At 40.1% G+C, this 26,458-nt stretch overlaps 1 protein-coding gene across 9 annotated transcripts in view; it reads right to left on the bottom strand.

The window, feature by feature from the left end:
• LOC135493291 (glycine receptor subunit alpha-2-like) overlaps window positions 1-26,458 on the bottom strand; it is a 53,095-nt gene that overhangs the window by 14,261 nt on the left and 12,376 nt on the right. For 5 of the 9 annotated variants that reach the window (XM_064780510.1, XM_064780516.1, XM_064780517.1 and 2 more), the window contains exons 2-4: window positions 19,099-19,169; window positions 6,197-6,318; window positions 4,892-4,959 (exon numbers count right to left, since the gene is read on the bottom strand). In XM_064780510.1, coding sequence (XP_064636580.1) covers window positions 4,892-4,959; window positions 6,197-6,318; window positions 19,099-19,136 — 228 coding nt within the window. In that variant the 5' untranslated portion in view covers window positions 19,137-19,169. The other 4 variants (XM_064780512.1, XM_064780514.1, XM_064780513.1 and 1 more) reach the window with 4 other exon arrangements.

Here is a 26,458-nt window from a genome sequence, read left to right as displayed (position 1 = left end):
AGTTTGTTCTCTTATTATAGATGTATGTCGTCGACCTCGACACTTTAAAAAACCCAGATGGAAGAGCAAGGAATTTATATTGATGGTAATGAGGCTCTCATACCTCATAATTTCAGTACCATCCGCCCTGCTGTCACAAATCCTGATCATAAACGTGATCGACGGAAGCTTCGTGTGATCTGGGCCAGTTTCATCTAGTATAAGAAGATACTGTATACGCAGGCATATACATGTAGCTCAATCTAGTCTTGTCAAGATACTCTCAGTCAAAGGAAAACTTCCGGCAGTCCTTCTGCATTGACAGTGTTTGACGTTTAGACGGAAGCAGTTCATGACACGCCTTGGTTTTAAGTACATTCGAGAAATTCATCAACAAAATATACTTTATCAGTGCCATATGTCATCGCATGGTGTGCCGAAAACCACTGTGTAATGCATTGCCACATGGGTAGAACCTGCCTAAACACAAGAAGACACTTTGGGAGCGTTTTGGGGGTTCAAACTATCAACTGAACATTATTTTCTGAGAGCAGTTTAAGTCAGATGACAACTCATCACCTGCTTTTGGAAATTCTGCAACTTATAAAGTAACAAATGCCATTTTGGCCATGGCCCAACCTTGAGCAAAGCCGAGGACAGTACATGTAGCTCTCTGAAGGTCAGACACCAGTCGATTAGCTGATGAAAAGTTCTACTGTCCTTCAATAATTTGCATCAATAATCAATCCCCCAAAGCTCACTTGCCGCATCGATGTTGTCCGATGTAGCCAAAAGATTAATGTTGCAGCTGATGCGGGAAGTATTTGGCAAGATGTCCACGAGAAATTGGGTAAAGTACATTTCTTAGCTATCTCAGTCGGCTAGAAACTTCACTTTGGAAATTGGTTTAAGTTCCGGGGCATGGAGTCATGGATTTAATCAACGGGTTCAAAATTCGAAAAATGTTTGGGGCTGATGATGTTTCTTATTTTCGAGCAGAAAAAAAACAGGTAAAAAAAATATTTGGACTTAGAAAGTTTTTCATCTTTCATAAGTTCAAAATTCAGGAAAAATTTCAAAGCCAAAAAGGTCTGCACTTCGTGGTTCTTATTAATTTGACCATTATTCACTAAAGCCTGTCTATAGTCTACTTCCATGGAAAAATGTCAAACAGTTTCATCAACAATACTTGACAAGAGACTAATAAAACAGGAGAGGGAGAAAGCAAATGTTTGTAAAACGATATTTTTAAGCAAAAGGTAATTTCCTGACCGTTCAAGCTGGTCATGAAGCATGCTGCAAGTGGCATATCCCTAGGATTGTGATGAAGTGTTGGGGTCAAAGCAAAATTACCGACATTACTGCCCCATTTGCATTCAGTCAAGCATCTGCCATTTCGAGATCGTCCGATCCAATGTATTTTTGTGACAGTGTAGAAAACGTGAGATGCGTTGAGATGATGATTCCATGTCATATAAATGAATGTTAGTATATTAGTATAAAAATTGGGGATGATGTATCTAGAGTCCATCGCTTTTAAGTGCCTAAGTCGCCTTACTTATCGTTCCCACGGCTATCGTGTTCTTATGAATATATAACTCCGTTAGACGTAAGGCATCAGAACGCCCTCAGAAAATATTTTTAGATGTGCGGGCGATATTGACTCCAAAGTTATTCCCAACAAAATGTTGCTCTCAAAAGTTAAAGAAGCTCATGTGCAATAGAAACTGCCAATAAAATTACCATCATCGCCCATCTCACTAGACCACATTGTTATTTTAGTAAAGTTTTCCCGATGTGGAATTGGTTATTTCCGCTTCAGGGGACAGGCATTCTCCAGAATCAATTGTCTGTCGGTCGTGGCTTGACGCAGTACCCATCCAACTAATAGTTCATCGCAGCAAAGTGAAAACAGCGGACAGATTTCCTGACATTGAAACAAAGCTTTGTTTTATTTATACACTTCGGTTTTTTGTGAAAACGGCTCCAAACTTTTTTGACGACAAGCCTACAAACCTTCTGCTAAAATTCCATTATGTTCTCTATCGGAAAGCGCTTTCAATTGTTAATGGTTCTGAAAATATTAACGACGCCTCCATATACTAGTTTCAAATACTGTTATCAAAATCTGACGGATTGCACTGTGTTTTAGTTGCCTCGACATGATGACGAAGATTTGACGGCAGTTATAACTGCAGATAGCGATGGACTAACCCAACATTTCTGATGAATCTATGTTATATTGAAGCCACTGGAACACCCGTTGTATGGACAGGCCAATTGCACAAATTTTAGAATGAGTGCGGAACCGACGTGTTGGGTTCAAGTTTTTATATAAATTATCTAACAACCATCGGCCAAAAATGCCCTTATGATCCAACAAGACCACTGAAGCATCACAATATTACCAACAAAAAGTAATTGTTTCGACACTGTGTAATGGAATGTGACAGCGACGTTAGAGCCTACCGCTATATCTGCCAAATCGAGATGTAAGTCGATGGATGGCCTGTTTTTCTTAATGCATTGCATTGAACTGTAAGTGGGGATAAAGGATATCGTTTTTGCCACTTGGGCATGTTGGGTATATCGCCTGATACTTTGGATTATTTTGCCATCTTTTTAATTAGGATTGTTGCTGGACCAAAACTTTGCAATTTTGCAATTACTTTTGAGTATCTCTGCAGTGGGTACATTCGGGAGAAGGCTTAGACGAGATTTGCAAGGATCTCCTTTGAACAAATCCAAAAGGCTAACACTTTATGATGTTTGTCACAAAGACAGCCTTTCAAACCTAATCTCGGGCGGAGAGAGATGTCTAGAGGCATTCTATGAACCCGGTCCACCGGGTGCATAATTCCACCGCCCCTCCCCCCGTATTACCGAAATCCTTTTCATATATGAGTATGGCTACCCGTACCCAAGCCGGGTAAGGTATTGTTCAACAGGTATCCATTCAATGTATCCATCATGAATACAAACGGTTACCAAGTTTCGGGGAATATTCTGGTTTAGTCAATAAATTATCGAAGGTCTGGGGTCTTGCTTCCTCCAGCCAATCTCGGTAATTTGATGCATAAAACATGCCAGTGAAGGCAATCAGAATCAGGTAATGGTATGGGTAACAAACACCATGGATATTCACAAACATGGAACGGTATAAACTAACTTAACTTGGCTGACTAAATCTTTAGATTGCAGAAGTAAATATCCAACCAAACTAACATAGCGTGAAAAGAAGAAACCAAACCATTGCGCTGTGCTCAATACTGACTTTGATTACTTTGAATCAGCGCCACAATCGGCAGAAATTGGAACGAAATTTCCAGATTTCGTATTCGGTTACGCAGGCGCAGTCAGTTTCATGTCTTTAAATTTAATGAGTGTTGCAAGAGTACTGTTTTATGGACCATCCTGTACAACAAATGACTGCAACGATTAGCAACGATGTGAACATGAACAACGTCAAAATAAATGATCATGAGTTTGATCCTAATGTTGTTCAGCGTATTCATCCATATTGCTATCAGCAGACTGACACAAAAAAGGTCGTCCCATTGCTATGCTGATTATGAAAAACAATCCAACTAAAAGAATGTTTTCTAAGACCTCGGGGAAATTGAGAACTTTTTTGCTGGACACTCTTTTTTCAAGGTTTTACTTCCCGAATCCAGCGCGTATAACCGCGGAAAAAAACGAAAACACAAACACATTTGATCTCATTTTTTGTGTTTTCCACCCGACCTCACTGGTTTCCTTTAGTTCATTCAAGTGTGTGTTGGAGGGGGATATCTGTCCGCAAGTCGTGGTACGGACTTATTTTCTCTTGAAATGTACGTGTTGATTCTTCTGCCAACAACAACAAGTGCTCCCCGAACCGATTTTGAAAAATAGGCTGGGACGGGAAACTGTTTGTTACTTTTACCTGGCCTATATGCCGCGGTATCCTACACCGTCATCTGAGGAAGAGAATGAATGCGAACCCATCTGACTCGATTCAATTCCGCACGATCAAAGGGTTCGAAACCTAATTAAATCCGCCCTAAAATTGATCCTGAACAACATACACGTACGGCATCTTCTTTGTATTATTCAATATGCGGATGTTAGTCTTGCTTCTCTTGCTTGCAATGGACTTTCATCTCAAGGCGTTTCGATTTAATTAGAAGACGATGTAGCTAGCATTTGTTAGATAGCTATTCATTGATTTTTTGTTTCCTTTTTACCAACTCGCCAGGATTCCATTGGAGTGGTCACTGTAGCCAGCAGCTAGGGTTGATTACACGTAACAATACATGTAATGTAGTTGGGTATACGAGACCGAATTTATTTCTTCTAGAGCCAGGTTATTATGATGACAGAATGTCCTAAGACATTTCAAACTCCTATACCGTATTTTGTAGATCAAATGCACCGGCAAGATACGAAATTTACGATCTCAATTACCTATTGCATCGATTGATCACTTTGTACTTCAAGATGGATCCAATTAGCTGCCTTTACATCATAATCAAACCCCCATCCTGAGTCGTTAGCTAGTAAAGGAAAGTGATGAAAAAAAACACCGCCATTCGAAAGATGGAGCGTTTTTGTCACAAATACCCGTCGACTTTTTTTCCTTGACGATTAGTTGTCTGATGAATTGTCCAGCTCAACAGAAGGTGCAACAGTTTAAAAGATTCCCAGGCAAGTATTTATCAATAGCTAATCACAATGCTTTTAAAAGATTAATCAAGGCGAAGCGTTTGGATCAATCAGCCCATATTAAGACAAGATTTATCAGTCGGCAGCTGGTGCTGTTCCGTGCATTTCCACCCCAGGACGAAAATCCCAATACGATTCTTAGCCAACGTTACATGTAAGAATGATTAAAATCTGATAAAAAACTTTATAACAAAACGGATTTACTTACCATGGTTATTTCGCTAACTGAGCTTAATGTGTTTACGTGGAGAATTATCTTGATACTTAAATTTTCAGCTGTAAATTAAAAAAAACAAAAATATCTAGTTATTGTCAGAAATGTAAACGACAACGGTTTGGGCAGAATACGTATTGACAGAAAAGTTCGCAAATTGCAAATAAAAAGAAGGTCGCAAAAAATTGGTGGCTTCCATGCCAGGACCAATCACAGTGAATGATGACAAACAGCGGTTCATATGCACCCAACCATGCCGAAGCCAACCATCCTCGAGCTCGGAAGCCCGATGTCCTTTCCTCAGATAAAAGATTAGGAGACACCATGGCGTATTAAATGGCCCAAGCAAATTCTGATAGACGAACGACATATCGACAATACAATATCGGGAAGATTCGCCCGATATCACCGGCTTGATTACTTTTTGTGATAGCCTTGGTTTCCTGAGCGAAACGATTGCTGGGGAATGGTGGGGATCGTCCTGTGGCGCGGAGAATCACCCAGCAAGACCAAAGACCATAGAGCCATTTGATAATCTACATTGAGTTTGCTCGACACTCTGATAGTTCTCGATGTTTTATATAGAGCTGACGGATGAGGCATTCTTGTTCTAACCGATATGTCTTCCTGAGAAGCTCAACACACTTATCATGTTGGTTTTGATAATGACCGCGATCATCGATCATCATTTAGGTCCCAGTAATCGCTGTAATCCTCTCATCATTGCGACCACATTTTACCAAATAGCCTGTCGACACTGACGGCGTACCAGATAATGTACTGGTGAGTTTGCAGAATGTTTTATATGCCTTTAGACATTCTGTTCAAGGTTGTTTACACTCCGTTAAACGTGAACTTATTATAGAGAAGTGTATCAAGGAAAAGACGGAATACATCTGCCTTGATATGTTTAGCACATTTTAATCACCCGTGGGCAGAAATTATTGACGGTAATTTCGGATGATTCAAATCCCTTGTTAAAGTAGTAAATATGGAGCACATGATGCCCTGATGACACGTCTAGCTAATTGAGAAGTTTAGAACACGTCTTCAGACATGCCTGCCGGGACATGACTTTATGAAATATTCGGAAGTACGCCAACCATTTAAGCAATTCAGGGTAGGTGCCAAACATTTCAGACACGATTCACATTATAATTCAAGCTAATATCCAGAATGCAGAATCCAGATGTATCCACTGAACATTACGAACATTCCCTAGTGCTCGACTTCGGCCTTACTCGGGAAAGTATATTTGACCGATAAGCTTTAGGAAAAGGTACATTTGTGTCTACTTACCAGGTCGTCTCGTTCTTTTATAATTTCGAAGTAATTCATCCACGAAATCGTCCGGGTTATCAATTTCATGTCTGGCTTTTTTCCTGTTGTGCTTTTTACCACTAGACGACAGGTAACACATTCTGAAAAGAGGAGTCATGGAAGAACGTGAAGACGGTTGATAATGATGAGGTATGTTGATGACAGTGAACTGATCAACTCTCTACAATCTATGCATTGTTCTTAACCTCCATGAGTTTGCCCAAAGAGGGGTTGGTTACCAAAGGAGGAAAATTAACAACGCCGGAGATGGAGCTTGTCATAAACCTAAAACGAGGAAAACAACGGGTGATTGGAGACGTGGGACAACAATCTTTATCACATCTGTTGAGAAATACTCAAAACAGCAACATTTTTATCCTGTCTGCTTATTTTGTATTCGTCTGGCGGACCGGGGCTAGCACATTCTAGACAGTGTCAACTCTTTTCAAATGAAGGGTGATTAAGCCAAGCGTAAAAAAAGGATTTCGATTTTAACTGTAAAAAACGATCATTTGTAAGTCGTCCTGTGTGCTCTTACGAAATACACCGAATTAGCCATCTCACAGGAATCTCGATGAGACTTTTTTCTCGGTTAAATCCGGTAGTTTGTTTCATCCAATCAGCCGCTCACCGGAGAACAAAGGTCGATTATGCAAATTCACCCCAACTCGGAAGCGGCCACTGGTCCATGCCATGTTCAGGTGATTGATACGGCAAAAAGTTAGATAGAAGAACATCAGAAACATCGTTACGGTGCAAAGCCTGTCCCCTTATAACGTCAGTTAATGATAACAGACTAGCGAGACATGTTTTGTTATGTTTCTGCCCTGGTGCTTCATGTGGCGACTACCCAATGTCATCAGATGAAGACGACCATGGTGATTATTACTGTGCTGTCTTTGATGCCAAAGGACCGATCTGTCGAAGGTCTTCTCTTTACACGGTGTCGTCTGTGCATGAGGAGAGTGCATAATTGACTCAGTGCGAAAGTAAATTTACTCTCAGTCGTCGATATGATTCTTTGATACAAAGCAACCTGACTGTTCTATAAATGCTGGCAAATCAGGTTCTTCGGATGGCTCTTGAAAGCGATTGTCAATTGATTTTCGAGTTGACTCCCAAAAATCTTCTCGCACGAACACACCGGAAAGAGCTACTAGCATTTCCCGAAGCGATTACAATGGCGCAAAAATACCCTCTGCAGTGCAACAGAAGTGTTTGTACATTCTTGATTTCAGCGATTCTAATTTAAATTTGTACCACGCAACATGGTTTCTTTTGATGCAATGTGAATACCACAGTCTCAGATACCATTGCTACTGAAGTGCACTCGAGGGGATGGCAAATTCCGCCAACGTCATTCTGACACAGACGCCATGACACCATACTGATTCGACTTCCTGTTTGTTACTATGGCTGTCAATTCACTTCCGGTTATGACGATGATAGGTGTTTTAGTTTCAATTGAGTGCGTTGATTATTCGTTCTCAAAATAGAAGACATGCTTTAAATTTATAATACATTATCAACGTGATTTCGTGATGTTAAACTCACCAGCGGGTTTTTCAATAACGACAGTCTTTGTATAATTAAAAAGAAACCCAAATTCTGGCTTCCTTTGTGTCTGTCACGCAGTCTGTTCAGATGTCCTCCATTTATCGACACGTCTCACTCATTTCTTAACATCACAAGTATTTCCACAAAAGAAATGAAGTTCTATTCTAACAAGACAGTCAAGTAGAATTTGCAGTTCTCCTTTATTGATCATGCAGAGACAACAATATCAGTAGCCTGACTGAAACAATATCTAGGAGGCTGGCAGTACCGTCGAAAAAATGAAAAAATATCACATCTTTCATTTTGACGCTTTTGCCATTTGAGGTCATTTCAGGGGCGACACACTTGCAAGTAAGTTCTTACAACAGATTCATGCTGAACCTCGTATTTATGAGGCCAGAGGCATGTTTAGGAAGCTACATCTGCTAGACAACCCTTGTCAGTGTCCCAAAAATTGCGTTAGGAGCTTCTATTTATCCTGGTCAACTCAGTCAATTGGTTCCACATCGACCACGCGGTCAATCTCCATATGAAAGGCGGACGCACAATTTCCGCACATTAGACAGTTTGTTGTCGCCAATGATTGGAGCACTGCAATCGTCATCAGAAAGCGTTCAGCGATACACGCTGAAAACTCAATCTCATATACGTAGTTACGACTGCAACAAGTAGAAGACAATGGCGAAGGCATATGAAGGTGACCCGCCAGCTTCTCGCCTGGCTCCCGTCATGTTCACGCCACCGCCAGTCTACCCTCACGTTCTGTCGGGCGAGTGTCGAAGCTAGATATGAGATATATCGACCAAAACTCACCGTCGAGTTGCCTTGTTTAAGGTTTGGCCTGTACTTAAATTACCCGTCCTCATTCAGACGAGATATTTGATATCACTTTTTGCTCATCTTACCTTCCACGCCTAAACGAGCTATTTGAGACTATAAACCAAACACCTAATTTGTATGAAATTGCTGTCAGGCTCCAAGTGAACGCAGACGAGTAAATGGAAATCAGATAAAGGAGCAAAAGTTCATTTAAAGCAATGTCTCTTGCTGTACTCAATGTAAATTCTATCACTGATATAGCTCGCATTTCATTAAAGTTTCATTAAAATTGGCAAACTTCTCCTCTTAAGTTCCGAAAGTTTACAGTATACAAATGATGATATTTTCTCCTTCAGTGGATACTCATTTCTTACCTTAGGATTGAAAACCACAAAAAACATGTTCTGAATATGAAAGAGGTGAGGTGTATACGTGGTAAGTTTGTTGATGACCAATGATTTATATGTAGAGGGAAATGACAAAGCAGCTGTGGCCAAGTTATAAAACTTTTGAAAAAGTGAAGATGCAAAGAGAGTCTTGGGTAGCAACATGTTTCTACAGAACACTGCTGCCTCTTCTATAACAACGATATACTCCTTCCACCCAAGCTCCCCTTCAGGGGAAATGCAAATTTCGACCAACCGAAGGGGAATATAAGATATGCAAGCTGTTCACCACAAGGTATTTCCTTTTAATGAAAGCATCAGCATCATGGTCATCGTAAACCATGATATCCGTCCAAGAGGAACATATTTAAATGAAATAATCAATCCTATTCTCTTGATAACCAAGACAATCACATCTTCAACAGCCACCTCTATAACTTGCCGCATTCCATTCATAAGTCATGTTTATCTGTATCGACCGTCTCCCCGGAGCACACTATTATTGGTATCATTACTGTAGTGCCATCTCTTACGCTAGGAAAATTGGTAATTCACTCAGATTGTGTTGATGGGTCCGGGTAGTACATACTTTTTGTAATAGGCTGAGAAATGCCACTTGATTTCAAGAGGCAACAACAGTTGTAATATTCGCCTTTGGTGACTGCAGAGAAAGCAATCGTTTTCGACTGTGCATGGAGGGTATTGGGTATTGGCAGTAGATCCAAATGTTCATCACGAACATTACCGAGTACTTGGCTTCGGCCGTACTCTGGAAAGTAAATTTGATGCGTCAGCTTTTATGCACACTTTGAGTGTGTCGGTCCAAGTAGGACCAATAGGTGGAGCTTTCAAGCTGTCTTTCGAAAAGCAATTGTTACTTTCTTGATGTAAACTTTCGAAAGACATCAATCAACAAGTGCAGTTATCAACTGCAATGACATACGTGGCCCAGTTGACCTGCATGGGACGAAGTCCTCATTATGACGACATTCGAAACCAAACATTGCCCGTTATGACCAATATGACAATTCCTTCTCAGAACTCCAGTTTATCTTTTTTTCGTCAAAAAGCACATCTTCATAACTCAAAGGAAATAATGAACAGAATCACGATAATGAAATAGGGAGAAAGATACATATCATACTCGGTATTGCTAAGAGCTAAATTATATTATCCACACTTCGCCAAAGAAGGACACTATCATTACGACTGTGACAAGAAATGCAATCCCGGTAAAAACGCCGCAAAGAAATTGGAATTGATTGTACAATACAGCACTGATAAAGAAGTAGCCGATTAAGGGAATAATGTCCTTTGTAGGAACAGACTCTTATCGGAAATGTATTTTCTCTTTAGATGGGTTGTGTCACGAGGATGATCGTGCTTCTAAATCACACAGCGCATGATGACACTTTTGGCGATTATATTTTTTAGTCTGTTGACCAAGTCAGTCCGGCATTTGACAACAGAAAACATAATTATCCATTCATGAGTTCGTCTCTTTCCTCTCCTGTAGTAGAATGGCTGGGATAGTTTATCGTATTGACCTAGCTCACTGTGATTTAGAGGGAGAACTTGAGTGTGGAATTTAGGTGACAAGGAGGAAAATGCACCTAGCATTAGAGATATCATTGGGCTTTGGCATAGATATTTGCAAGTATAGATTTAATCCATGCTTGACATTACACTCAATGCACAACCGATGCGATACCATTCTCTGTATGGCAGTCAACGTTTGGATCACTTCGAGCAAAGCTTCTAGAGAAGCAATCTAGAGTCATTCGGACGAGAACGTCGAAACAGGACTCAAGCGGATGCCATTGGGTTATGGCAGAGATATTTATGACATTTCACATTATGTTCGTTATTACATGGTGCCGATGCCTGGGATTAGCCTTATCCTGCCGATGAGCTTCCGGTGTCAAAATATCAACTATAGATGGATTGATATGCTGGAATGGAATGTTATAAAGCGCCTAGCAGCTCGTACATCGCTCATAAATTCCTCCCCTTCGATGGAATGCTTTTGATAATCCGAATAGTATAATATCAAATTATTCATTTGCACGAACTAAATGAAGTTGTTTCAAATATTTATCGATATTTGAGATAGAAAGTCCAAGTTTGAATTGTGTTGATTCTGGGCCTCGCACCGGTAACTATTAGAATATGTTTTCTTACAAAATGCCACAGATTTACTTAAGGCTCTATGATAGGTCAAAAACAATGCCGAACAGATGTTTCTGCCGGGTATCAAGGGCGGGGGTGGGGGGGGGGGGGGCAATACAGGCACCCATATCTCAGCTAGATTCGGGATGACATTGCTTCCGAGTTTGGCCGATATCACTTATTGGGACGTTTGGACGGATACCTTTCCTTCCTAATCCTTCAAACCTGCAGCTGTATTACTCTTAGTTGATGCTACTATACATTCAAAAATCTGGCCTATTGGCAATCAGTCTGTGAAAGTGCAATGCGAAAATAAGAAGTAGAGATCGCAGGCTAATTAGGCGCTCATTTACTATTTATCGTGCTAACAGTATCGGTTTATTTAGCTTCTAGCAACCTGTTAATTGATGTCAACCAAAGTTACCGAGTGCGTTAGTTCACTACCGGCCGCGATATCGTAATTTCAAGAGTACTTTCGTAGGAAAGAACCTTTCCTCAACACCGACGAAAGGTTTTCATTGGCGAAAGGTTGTTTTAACTAACAAGTGTTTTCAAATGTCAAATAGCATTTGTGGCTCAAATGGAAAAAATGTCGCTGATCCCTTGACAAGGCATCTCTGAAGACACATAAAGCGGAAACTCAGTAGATATCCAGCAGAAGCTTAGTGCTGTTGCTACTATCCACCCTATGAAATATAGAGGCAAAGGAAAAGGAAAGTCTCGACCACCTTGCTTTCGAATTATCGTCAACTTATGCTTCTTCCACACCAATGATCATGATTTGGCTCTTAACCATGCTGCAACAGGCAATCAGTGCTAGTTCATCGCTCAGTGTACTGTACTGCTACTTAATACAGCTAGCCTAACAAGCGGTTTGCATTAATCTAAGTCACTCTGCTAAGTAGATAATGTTGTCGACGGTAAAAAAAGCGGTATACTGCAGATCATGAGCTAATTTAGACGTACGATGTAGCCAGTAGCAATGCCTAGACCTGGAGTGTTTTCTACCCGTTAATATAAACCGCTAGTTTTATGGGATATTGCATCTGCTTGCTCGAAGCACGGATGACCATTCTAGTTCCCGCTTGAGAGTGGGGTCTCCTACCATTACCAGAGGGGTCATCATTTTTTTTCTGATTAGTGCAGACACCTGTTTATTCAGGGTAAACGACAAATGTGCCAGAAGTCGCTCTAAACTCAGTATTGATATATGTATATACTATGCGTGTGTATTACTATGGCATATTGAACGATATATGTAAGGCTTAGTTATCGATATATCTACCGTTTTGTCTTTCGTCACAGTTAGGTGTTATGTTCACTGCGCCATATCTGAGTCTGTAACAAAATCAAAGTCCCTCTAAAGAGCTATTCAGTACAGGGCTCAACACTGAAATGTGAAGTCCATTCACTGGACTCGGAATGAAACACAATTCAAGTCAAGGCTTTCATTCTGTCGGCTTCCGAAAAAAGGTATTGAGGAAAGACTCAGCCCTAACACGTCAACGACATCAGCTCAGCGTTCAATGAAACATATCTGGGCGGTGACCGAATATGTTTGTGTTGGAATTGATCCCTTAATTTGTCAAGCAAATCGAAAGTGAAGATATGTGGTATATACTCCCATTTGATAATCAAACGACTCAAGGTTTCCGCCCGCCAGGGACAAAACGTGGCTCATATTACAAATACACGTATTACGTTTCGTCCATCTACCCATACTCTTGTTTTTCGGCTGTTACCGCCCAGTTTCCGCGGGACAGCGTCATGACCTAGATACTCGTAACAGAGTATACAAGCTGTAGAACACGTTGTCCATAGAAGGGCGTTATGCATTGGAAGTTAGGGTCAACTAGGTATGAATCTGTTAGTGTCGTATCACATTTCTGTGCTATATTTGACCGCAATGGTCAACTCATGGGAGTTGTAGGGGCATCCTGGGCCAAGGATTGGAGTCATTTCGATTTGAGGAGCAGGACTTCGTGGATGTTCAAGACGCGGGAAAGGTAAGAGGATCTGGCGAATCTTAGACTAGAGTAACCAGACTAGGATATCTTGATATTCTTTACTCCTAGGCGACGGAACCAGCTCAGTCCTTCAGGTAGGTCCTTATTACAATATTCTACTTTCTTAGATTGCTATGGCTGTCTGTAGTTAATATTATATAACCAGCCGTTCATATTTGCTGGCCGGAATCATTTACAGGTGGATCAGGAAAAATTGGAAACTTAGATTTTTAGCTCACTTGGGTAAGCTCATATCATTGCGGCTTGTCTCTTGTCCGTCGTCTCTTGTCTGTCGTCTCTTGTCCGTCGTCTCTCGGGCGTCATCTGTTGTGCGTCATGCGTCATGCGTCATGCGTCATGCGTAGTTGTGCGTCAAAGATGTCTAATGGCGTAAATTGGCCGTTTGAGGGTAACTATGTCATGTTTCTCAACCGCTGAAGCTATGAACTTGAAATTTAGTACACAGCACTCCCTAAATCAGACAACCTCTGACATCAAATTTCGGTCCGATCCGATTCTCGAATTGGCCACCAGGGGGCCAAGACTAAAAAAGGAACAAAGTGCGATATCACACTTATTAGTGACTTGTTTTTTCAATGATAATATAAATTGATATTTAGTGACTTGTTTTCGATGATATTTTTATGGCAGGAATCCACGCAACGATACATCACATGTCATACCGACTTTGGTTTGACCTATATACTATATACATGTAGCATGTTTCTCAACCAGGATGAATTCCTAACCACCAAATATCTATACGGTGAGCACAATGGCCCTTGGCCGTTTCATCCTATGACGCTGGGAGTGAGAAACATGAATTTTAACCACGGATACTACTGTTGAGACTTTGTGACACAATATCTGTCTTTTTTTAATTTGACTTACTTTTCAAGGTCAGAGGTCAAACTCTGAAATTTCACCGAAGTTGGCACAGTGTCATTGCTATTTGTCATAGACTCTTCAAATTTAGTGTGTAGACGCCTATCGGGCATCTCTACGTGTTGACAGAAATTTAGGTCGGTGTGACGTAATTTTCAGCCATCAGTAGTTTAAGTTATCAAAACTCAATGTTGGTCATCAAGAAACCTTCAAATGTATGTCATCGGTTTAGCTGATAGAGATTTTAAAATATCGTTGAAACTTTTGACCTTAATTTCCAACAGAGGTCAGTCATAATGTATATGCATTTTACAATGTGAGCTGTTTAAAAGAGACACAATAATCAAAATAATATTCAAAATAAAACGAACGTGTTAAAGGAGTCCCGCTTATATCACCATTGTCTAGGAAGCGCATCAAAAAATGGTCCTTAGAGTGCATACACAAAAAATGAATAAAAGCCCGAGGCAATCTAGGCAAGTTTCTATTTGTCCACCATAGTCAATCAGCCAACAGCCTGGCCGAATTCGTTGCACGTTGTCGAGAATACTTGCAGACCAGAAAAAGAAATAATCGAGTTGTGACTGTACTAAAAATGTGCCAAGATTCCTAAAGTAGACCTTCTTCAACGTGTTAAAACGTTCATGGTCAGCTTTTAATGCACTTGTCGGTAATGGTTTACGTGTATTCGCATCAACATGGTGATCATAAACTCAGACGTAGACATCTTAATCGTGTGATATGCTATTAACGTATCGTATCACAATAAGTATCGTACTGTGTTCGCTTCGATATAACAGTAACAACGGAGGAAGAAAGTGTATAAAAATTATTTGATGGCCGAAGTGTAAATAAGATATTCAATTTGTGTGATATGTATTTCCATATATATATAATTTATATATGTTTATTCGTACAAAGTACAATAAATACATGCTAATACAAAAAGTGCACGGTGAAAACAAAGTGCGTTGACAACAATTATAGAGCCACAATTATTTACAATAAATTCAAATTTCAAATTTTTTAATTTTAAATTCAATAAACACACAGCATGTAAAATTTAAAGTGAGTAATAAGATAAAAATTAAAAAATCCGAATTTTTTTGCCGACCATGTTATACCCCTTTGCAGTCTCAAAGTTCAAGATTGGCTATCCCATAAACCAACAAATAAAAATAAACACGTGTCCTTACCCCTATAAAAAAAATCGCTGTCTTGATTTTTCACATGCACTCCTAAAACAATCCTTGAAAAAAATTCAACCGTCATAATGACCAATAGATATAAAGCCAATAATACAACCTCATTATAACAAAATTGTTAAAACAAAGTTAAAAACAAATCACTGCCATTTTACAGTTTTCTTCCATTATCATAAACTGAAAATGATACCCTGATTTTGATAAATCATTGTCAAATCAATCACTGCCATTTTTTAGGGTTTTTTCACACAACTAGACTGCACCAGACATTAAAAGATGACAGGGTGACTTTCAGATTATTAATTAGTGAATTTTGATGCTTTTCTTTAGAAGAGTTCTGAACATACACCTAGACTGAGATGAGACAGTAAAACCCTAAAATAACTATTCCAACGACAGCAGCTAATACAAATACATGAAATGTTCTCATTCGCATTTGTCTAAAAACTTATTCTAATGACAGAAGCTATTGAAAAAATCACAAAAAATAAAAATAAAATTTCTCATCTCTCGTTATAGTTTTCTCAATCGCACTCATCTAAAGATTATTCGAATGACAATCTGGGGAATAGGTTATGCCCAATAGTTTTGTACGATTGTAAACGGTCATGTGATACGATTGTAAACGGTCATGTGATACGATTGTAAACGGTCACTATGAACCCCAGATCATCAGTTTTTCGCGTATTTCTCTCGTAAGTGCAGTGGTGCCTAATATGCGCATCGAATTCATCTCGTATCATAAGCCGCGACTGCGAAGTCAAACACCAGGCAAATTCTCGAATTCAATCGCGAAGTCGGGACCAATGGTGTTTGCGTGATATGATCAAGACTCACCGTGATTCTGTCGCATTTTTAATCCTTTGCCGGATCGGAATATCACATATGTCGGCGCAGGACTGGTTGCTGCAATGAACATCGCCTGTCTGCGAGGTTCATAACACCTCTCTGGGGCAGTGCTTGTCATACCGCATGTTATCGCGGTAAACTCCGACGTCTTGCGGAATGCGCCAAATTAAACATCAAGACATTCTTACAGGAGAGGGCAGCTGCTAAAGCAACTGGAGATACCAACAGGTAAACAAAGCCAACTGGCATGCCACTTTTCTGACCACTCGTTGCCATTTTTCCAACCCCCTCTTGGTTGATATAGAGTTCGACATTCTTACAGTATGTAGCGCCAAATAGCACGACTTCCACCAAACGTTGTTTCTCTACTGTTGAGTTTACATACAAATGCATGATACAGGATGTTTCGTGGACATTTTTCGAAATGATATTTGTTAATTGACTACCGAATTCCTTTTCCCCTTTCTTTCAAGTTTAAAAAAAGATTGCCCTTATTATGTTTTTTTACCATCTCCCACTTGTCCGTTTCAGCGTAGGTTTACACATTTCGCACATTACAAGCCCATAAGTGAACCCATCATCCTCGGTAAACACTCGCCCTATATCAAGTGAAAGAGAGCACTCCACCCAGCAGTTGGTCTGCCTCTGACGTGGAGTACAAGCGCGGGTAATGGTGATGTCTTGAAAAGCCCATTATGAGCGGTGCCCCAATCATTTCCTACACATGTCTTACACAGTTAGCAGATCTATTCGTGATCAAAGGCTAATTGATGTGCGGCTTGAATCAATTCTATTCGCTGTACATCCATGTATATCACCACGCATAGGTACACACGATGAAAAGTGAAATGTACATACATCAGTATCGAAATCAAATTGTAGAATCAAGAAGATTAAATATTTCACACTCTGTGGTTATGCGTACGGTGACTTGGTTCGAACTGCAATCATCATGACATAACGGTTTTATAGACTGCCACTGGCATGACTGAGTGATGGCATCGAGCTAAAAAGCAGTAAGCAGCTTGGGGGTGATTTTGTTAACTGCTTTAATTACGCGTGGTGGTAAAACACTTTTGTAGATAATGTGATGGGAGTTGTAGTGTCATCAATCTTACTATGAGCTAAAGTTTCTCGTCTGAAGTACGTGATTCTGTTTAGGATTATTGTTAGGATACCATATAGGCCTAAGGGTAGATATTCGTTCATTACGTCCGAAAGCACGCTTTACATCAATCATATCAAGCATGGATTACCTTTAATCCATACCTCATCATATGCATGAATGTGCATATATGATTAGGATTGCATTGAGCACATTTGTTGACTAAACAGCTCTGATAGATGATGCTGCAATATCTATTTAGGATTACAAAGTCGTCATGTTGTTACAGGAAAGAATATTATTATCACAACCTTGTGATCAAACGCCAGCAATGAACATCAGATCGTTCTTCTGCAGTTAGTCAGGTAGTTTGCTTCGAATAGTATTCTTCATAGGCTTATTGGTAAATATGCATGATTCAATGATCTCGTCAAGGAATTCACCGAATTCAGCGAGAATTTAGGTTGGCGCCAAATTGACTGCATATTTCATATTCGAATCGTTGCAATAGAATCCTGCAAATTTCATCAGTAGGCGCAGGCCTATCCACGTATTTCGTGCAAAGTCGATAGCCAATAGAGTTGCTCCGTTCTTTTTTTTGCATTGCGTAGCAATTAGCGATATTATCTGAATGAACATATCCCAGACAATGTTCATACCTCACTACTGTTATGTACACCCATGAGAAGGCTACGCTCACCAAATATAAAGACCAGTCTTCAAGATAGTAGAATATTCAAGACAAATGTGGCGACAGATGCCCGATGAATATCTCGTTGTAATATTGCTGAGAACTATCGTCATTATAAGTAGGGAGGTAACACGGTACGATTCGATCGTCATTCATACCGACTGGGGTTAGATGCTGGTAGAATACTCATGAGGGGGGTCTCGGTGCGTGGAATGGTGGCGAGCACAGTCACTTATACCTTTAGACTGATTTTCCTTTTGATAACGTATCCATTCAGGAAGAATACGACCAATAAAATGATTCAATGAGAATCAAGGCTCGGTTACTAATTAGCCACTTATTAGTCTCGAATTAACTTTCAACGTGTGTAAGTACGTTGTTGTCAAGCTGCACCCTGTTGCCAATTCCATGATATTGGTTGCGTTTTGTTGCTATTTACTGCAGCTAAGAAGTGTAGTACCAGGTATTAGGTGCATATTAATCGTCTGGGAAACGTGCCTTATTCATTGGGAAATGAATAAATGATATTTTCAACGTGGTTTTAATGAGTTCGTTTGCATCAATATGAATTGTTCTACATTCTAGCGAAGCTTAATATCGACTTGGTGGCATTATTTGATGGCTGCTACACGTACCTGAAAGAGCTTCCCATATTTTTTTCAAAATCCTTAACAAGCGTTGAATCCAACATTACCTTTGTAAACTATATGCATTTAAACGACTTCTCACAGAAAGATCGACTCTTTAACATTCACGTAAGCTTTCAACAGCCACTTGACATGAGATGGGCGCTTCGTCTGGTTCGTACAGGACAGCAGTCTGTCATTGTGGCCTTACCCAGCAGATCATTTGAAATCGAATATTGTCAACCAAGCAATAGTATCGTATACACTGAAAGCAAACTGGAGCAAGGTTTTGAAAAGCGAATATTTAAAATGACTTCATTACAGTTCTGGATTCACCTATAACGTTTTAACGTATGCTATCACTCCGTGATAAGTTTGACTGTTTTTGTAACATTTCAATGACCAACAGCTGCGCTTCTTCAAATGCCGGTTTCAGTTGATTTAGAGTAATCCACCGTAAAGAAGAAATATCCTTGTTGCTCGAAGACCAAATGGTGAACGATAGCGCTGTTGTAGGAGCTATAATGTATGGGAGCTATAACTTGACGTCTGCATAAAAAGATGATATCTAGAAGCTACTTACCCAATTAATAGGACCTTTAGCAATGTTTGAAGGCTCATCGCTTACTACATGTATTCACATACGCTCCATTCCTGTTAATGAGAGAATAATAAACCTGTGATGATAAACTCACGCAATGTTATGACACCAATGATTAGTAACGAAGTAGCTTTCTTCCAAGTATTCCGAGAAGGATTCCAGGCATAGGAGGGCTGGTAGGCTGGTTGAATTTGGCCGAAAGTGGAGTGAATTTAAGAATATGTATGAGAATCATCGTTTGATTGAAAATGATATTGAGTCAACGGTGTCTCCAACCATAAACAACATACTGAGGGTATCACTACCACACATATGCCGCTAAAACGATTGCATTCTGACCCAATACGTTAAAGTTACCGCAATTTCAACTGTGCTTTTTAAGAGGAGTCGCGTTACACTCTGAAGTGGTATCGTTACATGATTGTGCTCTTCCATCTTCAAGTACTTAGAACTATCAATAGTTCGCCAGCTACAGGTAAATTTCTACAGCACGGAAGGGGACTTGTAAACATTGTCATGTGCGATCGATGGTATTGATGGAAACTTGCACTTTTCAGCCACGAGTATCAATTATTGCTAACCGAACGCCAATATGTTAATGAATCTAAAATTCAAATTGAAAATTCATAATAGAACTCCTGAGGACAGTGTTATCAATTCAGTAGATTTTTTGTTCTGTCATTTGGTGAAGAATTTTTTCAAAAAATGTCGGAGTAAAAATGTAAGTTTAAAAAAAAGGCCGATTACTTAACTATACCCCGTGCATTTACCTTCCTGGTCGCATAATGTAGGCTACTATAGCAAACAAACATTCTGAGTTTATGCTGATTACTGCATCTTGATTGAATTTTTTGCACGAATTCGTGAAATCATCGTATCAAGTAGGCGTTTGACTGTATTCTAAGGTATTTTCTTGAACATGGCCAGACGATTGATCAATACATCAATAGATCAATCACCAAAAATTGCAATTTACATTTTTTTACGACCAACAGAACGGCAATATACTTCACTTCAAAGTGATCGATAAATTTCCTTTCGTGTTAACAATGCAGGCGAAACTAATCGATATTCAAAGTCGATGTGATCAAATGTCAGATGTGGCGGTGCTATGGCTAGAACACGTAGCTCATATTAACGTGGAGATGTTCGATTATATTCTCCACGCAATCTTTTTCCTATGCTGGGAAAAATGAATCTAGCTACCATTTTAATACAGCTGACAATGAATGATTTCAACACTACAGCAGCATGCAAAACTAAATTAGTAGCTCTTGGTAACTTAATTTACTTAGGCTGCCTGCAAGAGTGTATTAAGTAACAAATGTATACGTTACCTCTTGGCTATCGTACACTGGTTATCCATGTACTTGTATATCCAAATGACTTAATGAACTGCTAGACATGTTTCACGACAAAGTATCTAATTAGTAAAACCTGCACGTATGTTTTAACCGGACAAAGGGTAAAGCGCAAAGGTTCATACTCAACTCCACAGATAATTTAGGGCATATATACGATCAGGTAGATACGCTACGAATGTTCATTCTATCCTGAACACAGCAAAATAACATATTCCTTGTGATAATAATCGAGTGCGGCAAAGTCACCGGTCCTCACGGATATTTCCAGCCCACACCGCTTTTGTTCTCTTGGGATCCTTTCAGTGATATGAATCAAACGAAATATTACCATTCAGTGCATCGACGCTGTGTATATAATTAGTCAAAGGCAACAATGACAAGATATGTTAGCGAAATAGTCGAGTGCAACACGACTGGCATCAGTTGTGTCCGGCCCTGATCCAACGCGAGTGAAGCCATATTAGCGGCCATATAGGTTTAAAACCGAATCATGAGATCCAAGCGACATATTGATAGTGAGCTGGCGAGTCAATAATGCAGTTGCTCTGAGAGTATATCACGGAGTTTTCCATTACAACGCATGGTGGCTCGTTGTGTAGATACAAGACTGGAGAAAGCGTCGAGTAGTGCTCTATGTTGTTTGTCTTTAGCTTTGATATTTGACGTTTGACAGTTTGGGAGACAATCGTTTAAAACAAAGGCAAATTCTTATGTAGGGCTTCATAACGTACAATATTTTCAAGAAAGCACTTTACTTTTATTCCTGATCTAAGCTGAAACTTTTCAGTAGAACATTGATAAGCGCGACAACCTGAGCATTTCCGACCGGTACTCAATTAAAGACCGAATCAGAGTTGGGCATCATAGGCGGTCTCGTAACCTTGATGCCTGAATTACTGTCAGACTTATTGGAAGGTTTTATTCATGTTACCCTAAATCAAGAGTCGTCCAATAGCGTCTCCTCAGGCCGATATGGAGATGTGTGTGACGCCAAGGTCACGGTTATTCAAAGGCAATAGTGGGCACAATATTTACCGACAAAATTGGGGGAGATTGCCATGGCTTCCTGCTTTTTAATTAAGAGCAAGATCAGAGGCGGCTGATAGGTCGATTATTTGGCGCCTATCCGGCATCCCTATAAACGCCACGAGCGTAAACCCTCGTACATCGGGCCCATGTGACCGGCTCTGTATCATCACGGTCCGCACTGACCATTGCATGGTATAGCAGGTACGCGGATACATTCATCCTGTGCCAAAGAATGATACATCCCCATATGGGCACTTCCGATTATAGAAGTCCATACTTGCGTTTGGTAATGAGCCATTCGAATGACGCCATCCTAAAAGACAGCGCAAATCTGAGCGAAATTTATTTAGTACACGATAAATGTACATTGCAATCTTAATAAAAAGGGAGTCATGTTACTCAAACCTGACTGAAAATGGTATTTTTACATAAAAACACAAAGGAAAATCCGTGGCCGTTGAGCGCCTGCGGGTAAAATAGTTTGAAATCATATTTCCAGCCAATTATGGCACCATTGAGACGAAGATAAGGCAATTAATTACAGATATGAATTCCTTAATCGGTATCTCGTCTGAAACCAGGACATCATCAATATCATTGTCAGTACCGCACGTCTGTATTGCTGCCAACAGGATACAAATAATCATGACCTCTCCTTGACGATTCTATTCAATACACCAACGTACCATCCTGTGCTATTAAGAAAAGGCCTAGAGATCTGGCAGCCCTTGTCTCAGTCAGTGCTCAGCCAGTCTGTAGGCAGAAATTCAATCACAATTTCCAAATCTCTAGGTACATATCAATGGACCAAATACAACATCTGGAGAGACTGTTCCGACTTCGCCGCCCGTGACGTTGATTCAAAGTCCCCAATGGAGTTTACAAGGCAAGCAGCTTTGACAGCTCAAGGCTTGAATCACCATCCAGGCGACAGGGGCTGACCAACAAATCATTATGGTAATAGTAGATGAATAATCTCACCAACTAATGGAAATTGGCATTGGCTTGGGTAGAAATTTGGATAACCTGTAACCCACTCGGCCTAGATTGCCCTCTTGTTAATACGGTGGCTGCATATATATATATCAATATGATTCAATGTTCAAGGCAAGGCTGCAATAAAGACCACTTCCTAATTTCACTTTTGCTAGAATTTCTTCAGTCTTTCAGACATTGAAGACTAATGCCTTGAATTTGTTTCAACGCGTGTTTGAAACTAGGAAAAATATTCTCCAATAAAGGAGGACCAGTTTACCCAACAAATCCTTACATGTGGTTTATAGTATAATTTCTAACTTGCCCGGGCTCCGTGGTATATCTGTTGAGCGATTCTCTAAATGCTGCCAACTCATCATAATGAGCAAGCGTGCTTCAGAGAAAATACCAGTCTATCAATGACCTGATGACCAATTATCACCTGCGAGTTTTCATCAAGTGGTTATCCCACTGCGTCCTTTGTCGATCGCTAGTATAATACTTGTACGTGCGAGTCCGATATTTTCTTGAAATTGCTAGAAAATGTCTTATACGTGGTCGGCTTCGCAGATGGCCAGTTCATTTTGGACAGACCGATATTAATTGAACAAGTAATACTCAGGGTAGATGGACCCCATCAGCTGGGTAAAGTAATTCATCGAGGAGATGGAAAACTTTGAACACAAAGTCGGGCAGACGCTGTCCGATTAGCTTTTGATGGTAAGCATCTCGGAGAAGGAAATCTCCGATTTGAAACCATGGGCAAACTGGGCTCTGCGACCAGGTGAGGAAACCCAGGCTCAGAGAAGGACACTCTGAGGTAACACCCGGGCCAGATCTTGCGATGGAGCTATAAAGGAGGCAGCCCCACCCACTTGCGGGCTGTCGAACGGCTAACTACCTCTCACGGCGCAACAAGTTAGGACAGAACCCACTGTGCCTGTCAAGTTGCGGGAGTGAATAAGTGTGAGACGATAACGTCTGTCATCAATTATGCACTGGAGCGGACCCTTATCTTAGACAATGAACAAATACTCGAAGTCCTGCTTGATACTGCAAAGGATTATTTCCCCATCGGTATTACTGATTAGCTTGACTGTCGACCATTCCAGTTGTTCCAGTTCCAGTTCAGAGGTCAGTTTTGGGATCAACTCAAATTATTTATGTCGAAAGTCGGAAGTTGAAACTTGGCCGTGCATGCCATTTTGAAGTCCGCAGGGGCATCATGATCAATGATTATTCCAAAATGTCTCCCTAAATCATTGGTTAAACTAGAGCTGTTCACTGGTTAGTTGTCACACTTGCCGAAAATTCCTCGTGGTTTACGTGTCTCCTCCTCGAAGACATCCAATAATCACAATCTAGTGTTGTCGATGCAGTTTGATATTAACGTTATTCTAAACTTAATACTTGCGCAATCAGGGTAACTTATGCCACTGGGATCGGGAGGGGAGACATTAGGCGGGCCTAATGATCCGGCAAAAGCCATATCAACCATCGAAGAATCAGCTATGTGATTCCCATTAAGTGTTTCCACTCTATCAGATTATATCTGGACATACCTACATGTATCATCCTCACTGATTGGTTTCTGTTAAACGCTGACGATAATGTCGGGAAACCAATAAACAGAAAGGACTAGGCAGACAGCAATTGGAGATAAAGGACAGCCAATTCTCTCTTGCCTGTTCTACCATGTCTGGCTTTCTTGATGTATGTGTTGGACCTATCAGTTAGAGCGAATGGTAAAGTGCTCTTTGATTTCCCTTTCGGTAGACGTAGTGTTTGGTGATGATGTGAATTTAAAAAAAATACATATCCAACATGAAGTAATTTTCCTCGTCCAGCTCGGAATGAAAATGCAAATTGTACAATTTTTCCAATAAGATATTTGGCCGTGAAAACTCCTGACCTAATATTGGCTACCATCGTACAACCATCATACATAAAATCTTTACATGTCCCTCCGAACATAGCAGAAAAACTCAGATTCCAGCAGAAATCAAGGACCAGTTTATCTTGTGATCACGGTCTACCAGTCCAGCAGCACTTTCCCAAACATATCTCTGATCATGATCTTGTTAAGTGAAGGATCCGCATCGCACCTGATGGATCACAATAGCAGAAACCAATAAGGGGAAACAAGCGTGATGTATTATTTCGTTATTACTCGATATATGCATGATTTAGTTCCCAGTAGTTTTGATAGCTGAGGTGAGAGGTGGTTTATTGCAAACAAATTGGCTTTAACCCTAGTAGGTGGGTGCAAATTACTAGTCAATGTCAATATCATCGGTCAATTAATGGTCAGACATTATCGTACGCTGTGTACTTCGAATATGCTTCAGAGCCATTGCAATCAATGAGTTCAACGAGTAAGACATGCGTTGAAATCAATAGTACATATATGTCATGTAGTCAAGTGATAGAAGAATCCTGTCACTTTCTACGTGACACATCGTATGGCTGCTGCCACATATCAGCCATGCTGGGAAGCTCATTCGAGTTGTAACATCATTCAGAGTGAATACGAGCTATATTTTCGGTCTGATTTATCTCAAAGTATAATTTGAGTTGATCGTTAACTTAGCGAATATATTCTGTTTCGTTTGCAGCAATAACTAATTACCATTACCTGATTACCCATGAATATATTATCTGAATGAATCTGACAGCAGCTTGGAATCAAGGCAATGACCGTGAACGCGTTTAAAAATATTAACCGAGATGAAAATAACTGGATGGGTATGATGATTTAAAAGAAATGTAGCACCTGTAACGCACGTGGTCATACTGATGTTAACTAATTAGCCATGAAATGCTACCTTCCATGAAATGGCTTGCATGTTAGACAAAAAGTACATTGCACCAGAGAAATTATAAAATGTGTTGCTTTCGGTTACTGGAAACAAAACGTGAAGATCTTAGATTCTTGCGAATTGGTAAATTTGTTATAACGGCGATTATTTCAAAATCTAACGAAAATCTTTTCTTGGGAGAATCGCCTATTTATCACAGATGACACCATTTAACTTGTGATTTATCATCTACATTTACAAACAATTTTTTTCTTAACAATAGCGCAATAAACAAAGCTTTTACATAATTATTTACCTTGTCAGCGTTACTTCTCATACAATTTGCTCTGGGTTGTTACTAAAATTGAGTATCCGCGTTAACATCCTAAGACACACTATGATATTCCTCATACAGAAATGTTCAGAAGTTCAATATTGTTACTACAGTAGTCCTTGGAGACACTGAACAGTAGAAAAAAAAGCAACCAGATTGACAATGTAATCTCTCAGCTGAATGCTAAATTCGTGGGAGGAATCGGGGCAATGAAGAAACAGCTTATCATACCTGTTCTAACACAAAACTTCCTGAGAGTGGCAGAAAATGGGAAAAAGCCGGTCTAAGTTGCTGTGGCACTTTTAGAGATTCCTACTTTATTGTTCACTGTTGCGGTTGGGAGTACTTTTCTTCGTCCCATTCATTACACAGTCCTCCTGATCGATAAGAATGTTACAAGAACTGGTAAAAATACGCTGCTAATAAACATTGATTTTTATGATCGGTTTAAAAAGATGATTTCGGCTCTTTGTTACTACAATATAACATACGACTTGTTGTTAAGCGTATTTCAAACGCTGTTGTTGTTTTTGACTGTCAGTGGTATTGGTTCGGCGGCAGGTTCTGAGGTTCTTGAACTCATCACTTGCTTTCCAGAGAGTTAAGCCCTATATAAAAAGTGTTTTGAAGTCCCCCAGGTGCAACCAGGATATCTCATCGGCAGACGCAACTGTTAGTGATTACTCAGTTTTGGCACATATAACGCTAACGAATAACTGTTAAGTAAATTGACCTTTCCGCATGATATTGGTCTCCCCCTGGGCCGTTTGGAAATAACCCTGCTTGTGATATATTACGAGGTGAATGTTCCATTTCTTATATCTGGCCGAAAAAAGGCAGGT

This window comes from Lineus longissimus, chromosome 9 (genome assembly GCF_910592395.1).
Source record: "Lineus longissimus chromosome 9, tnLinLong1.2, whole genome shotgun sequence".
Lineage (NCBI taxonomy): Eukaryota > Metazoa > Nemertea > Pilidiophora > Heteronemertea > Lineidae > Lineus > Lineus longissimus.
Note: the sequence above shows the minus strand (reverse complement) of the source record. Positions and strands in the feature narration are given on the sequence as shown.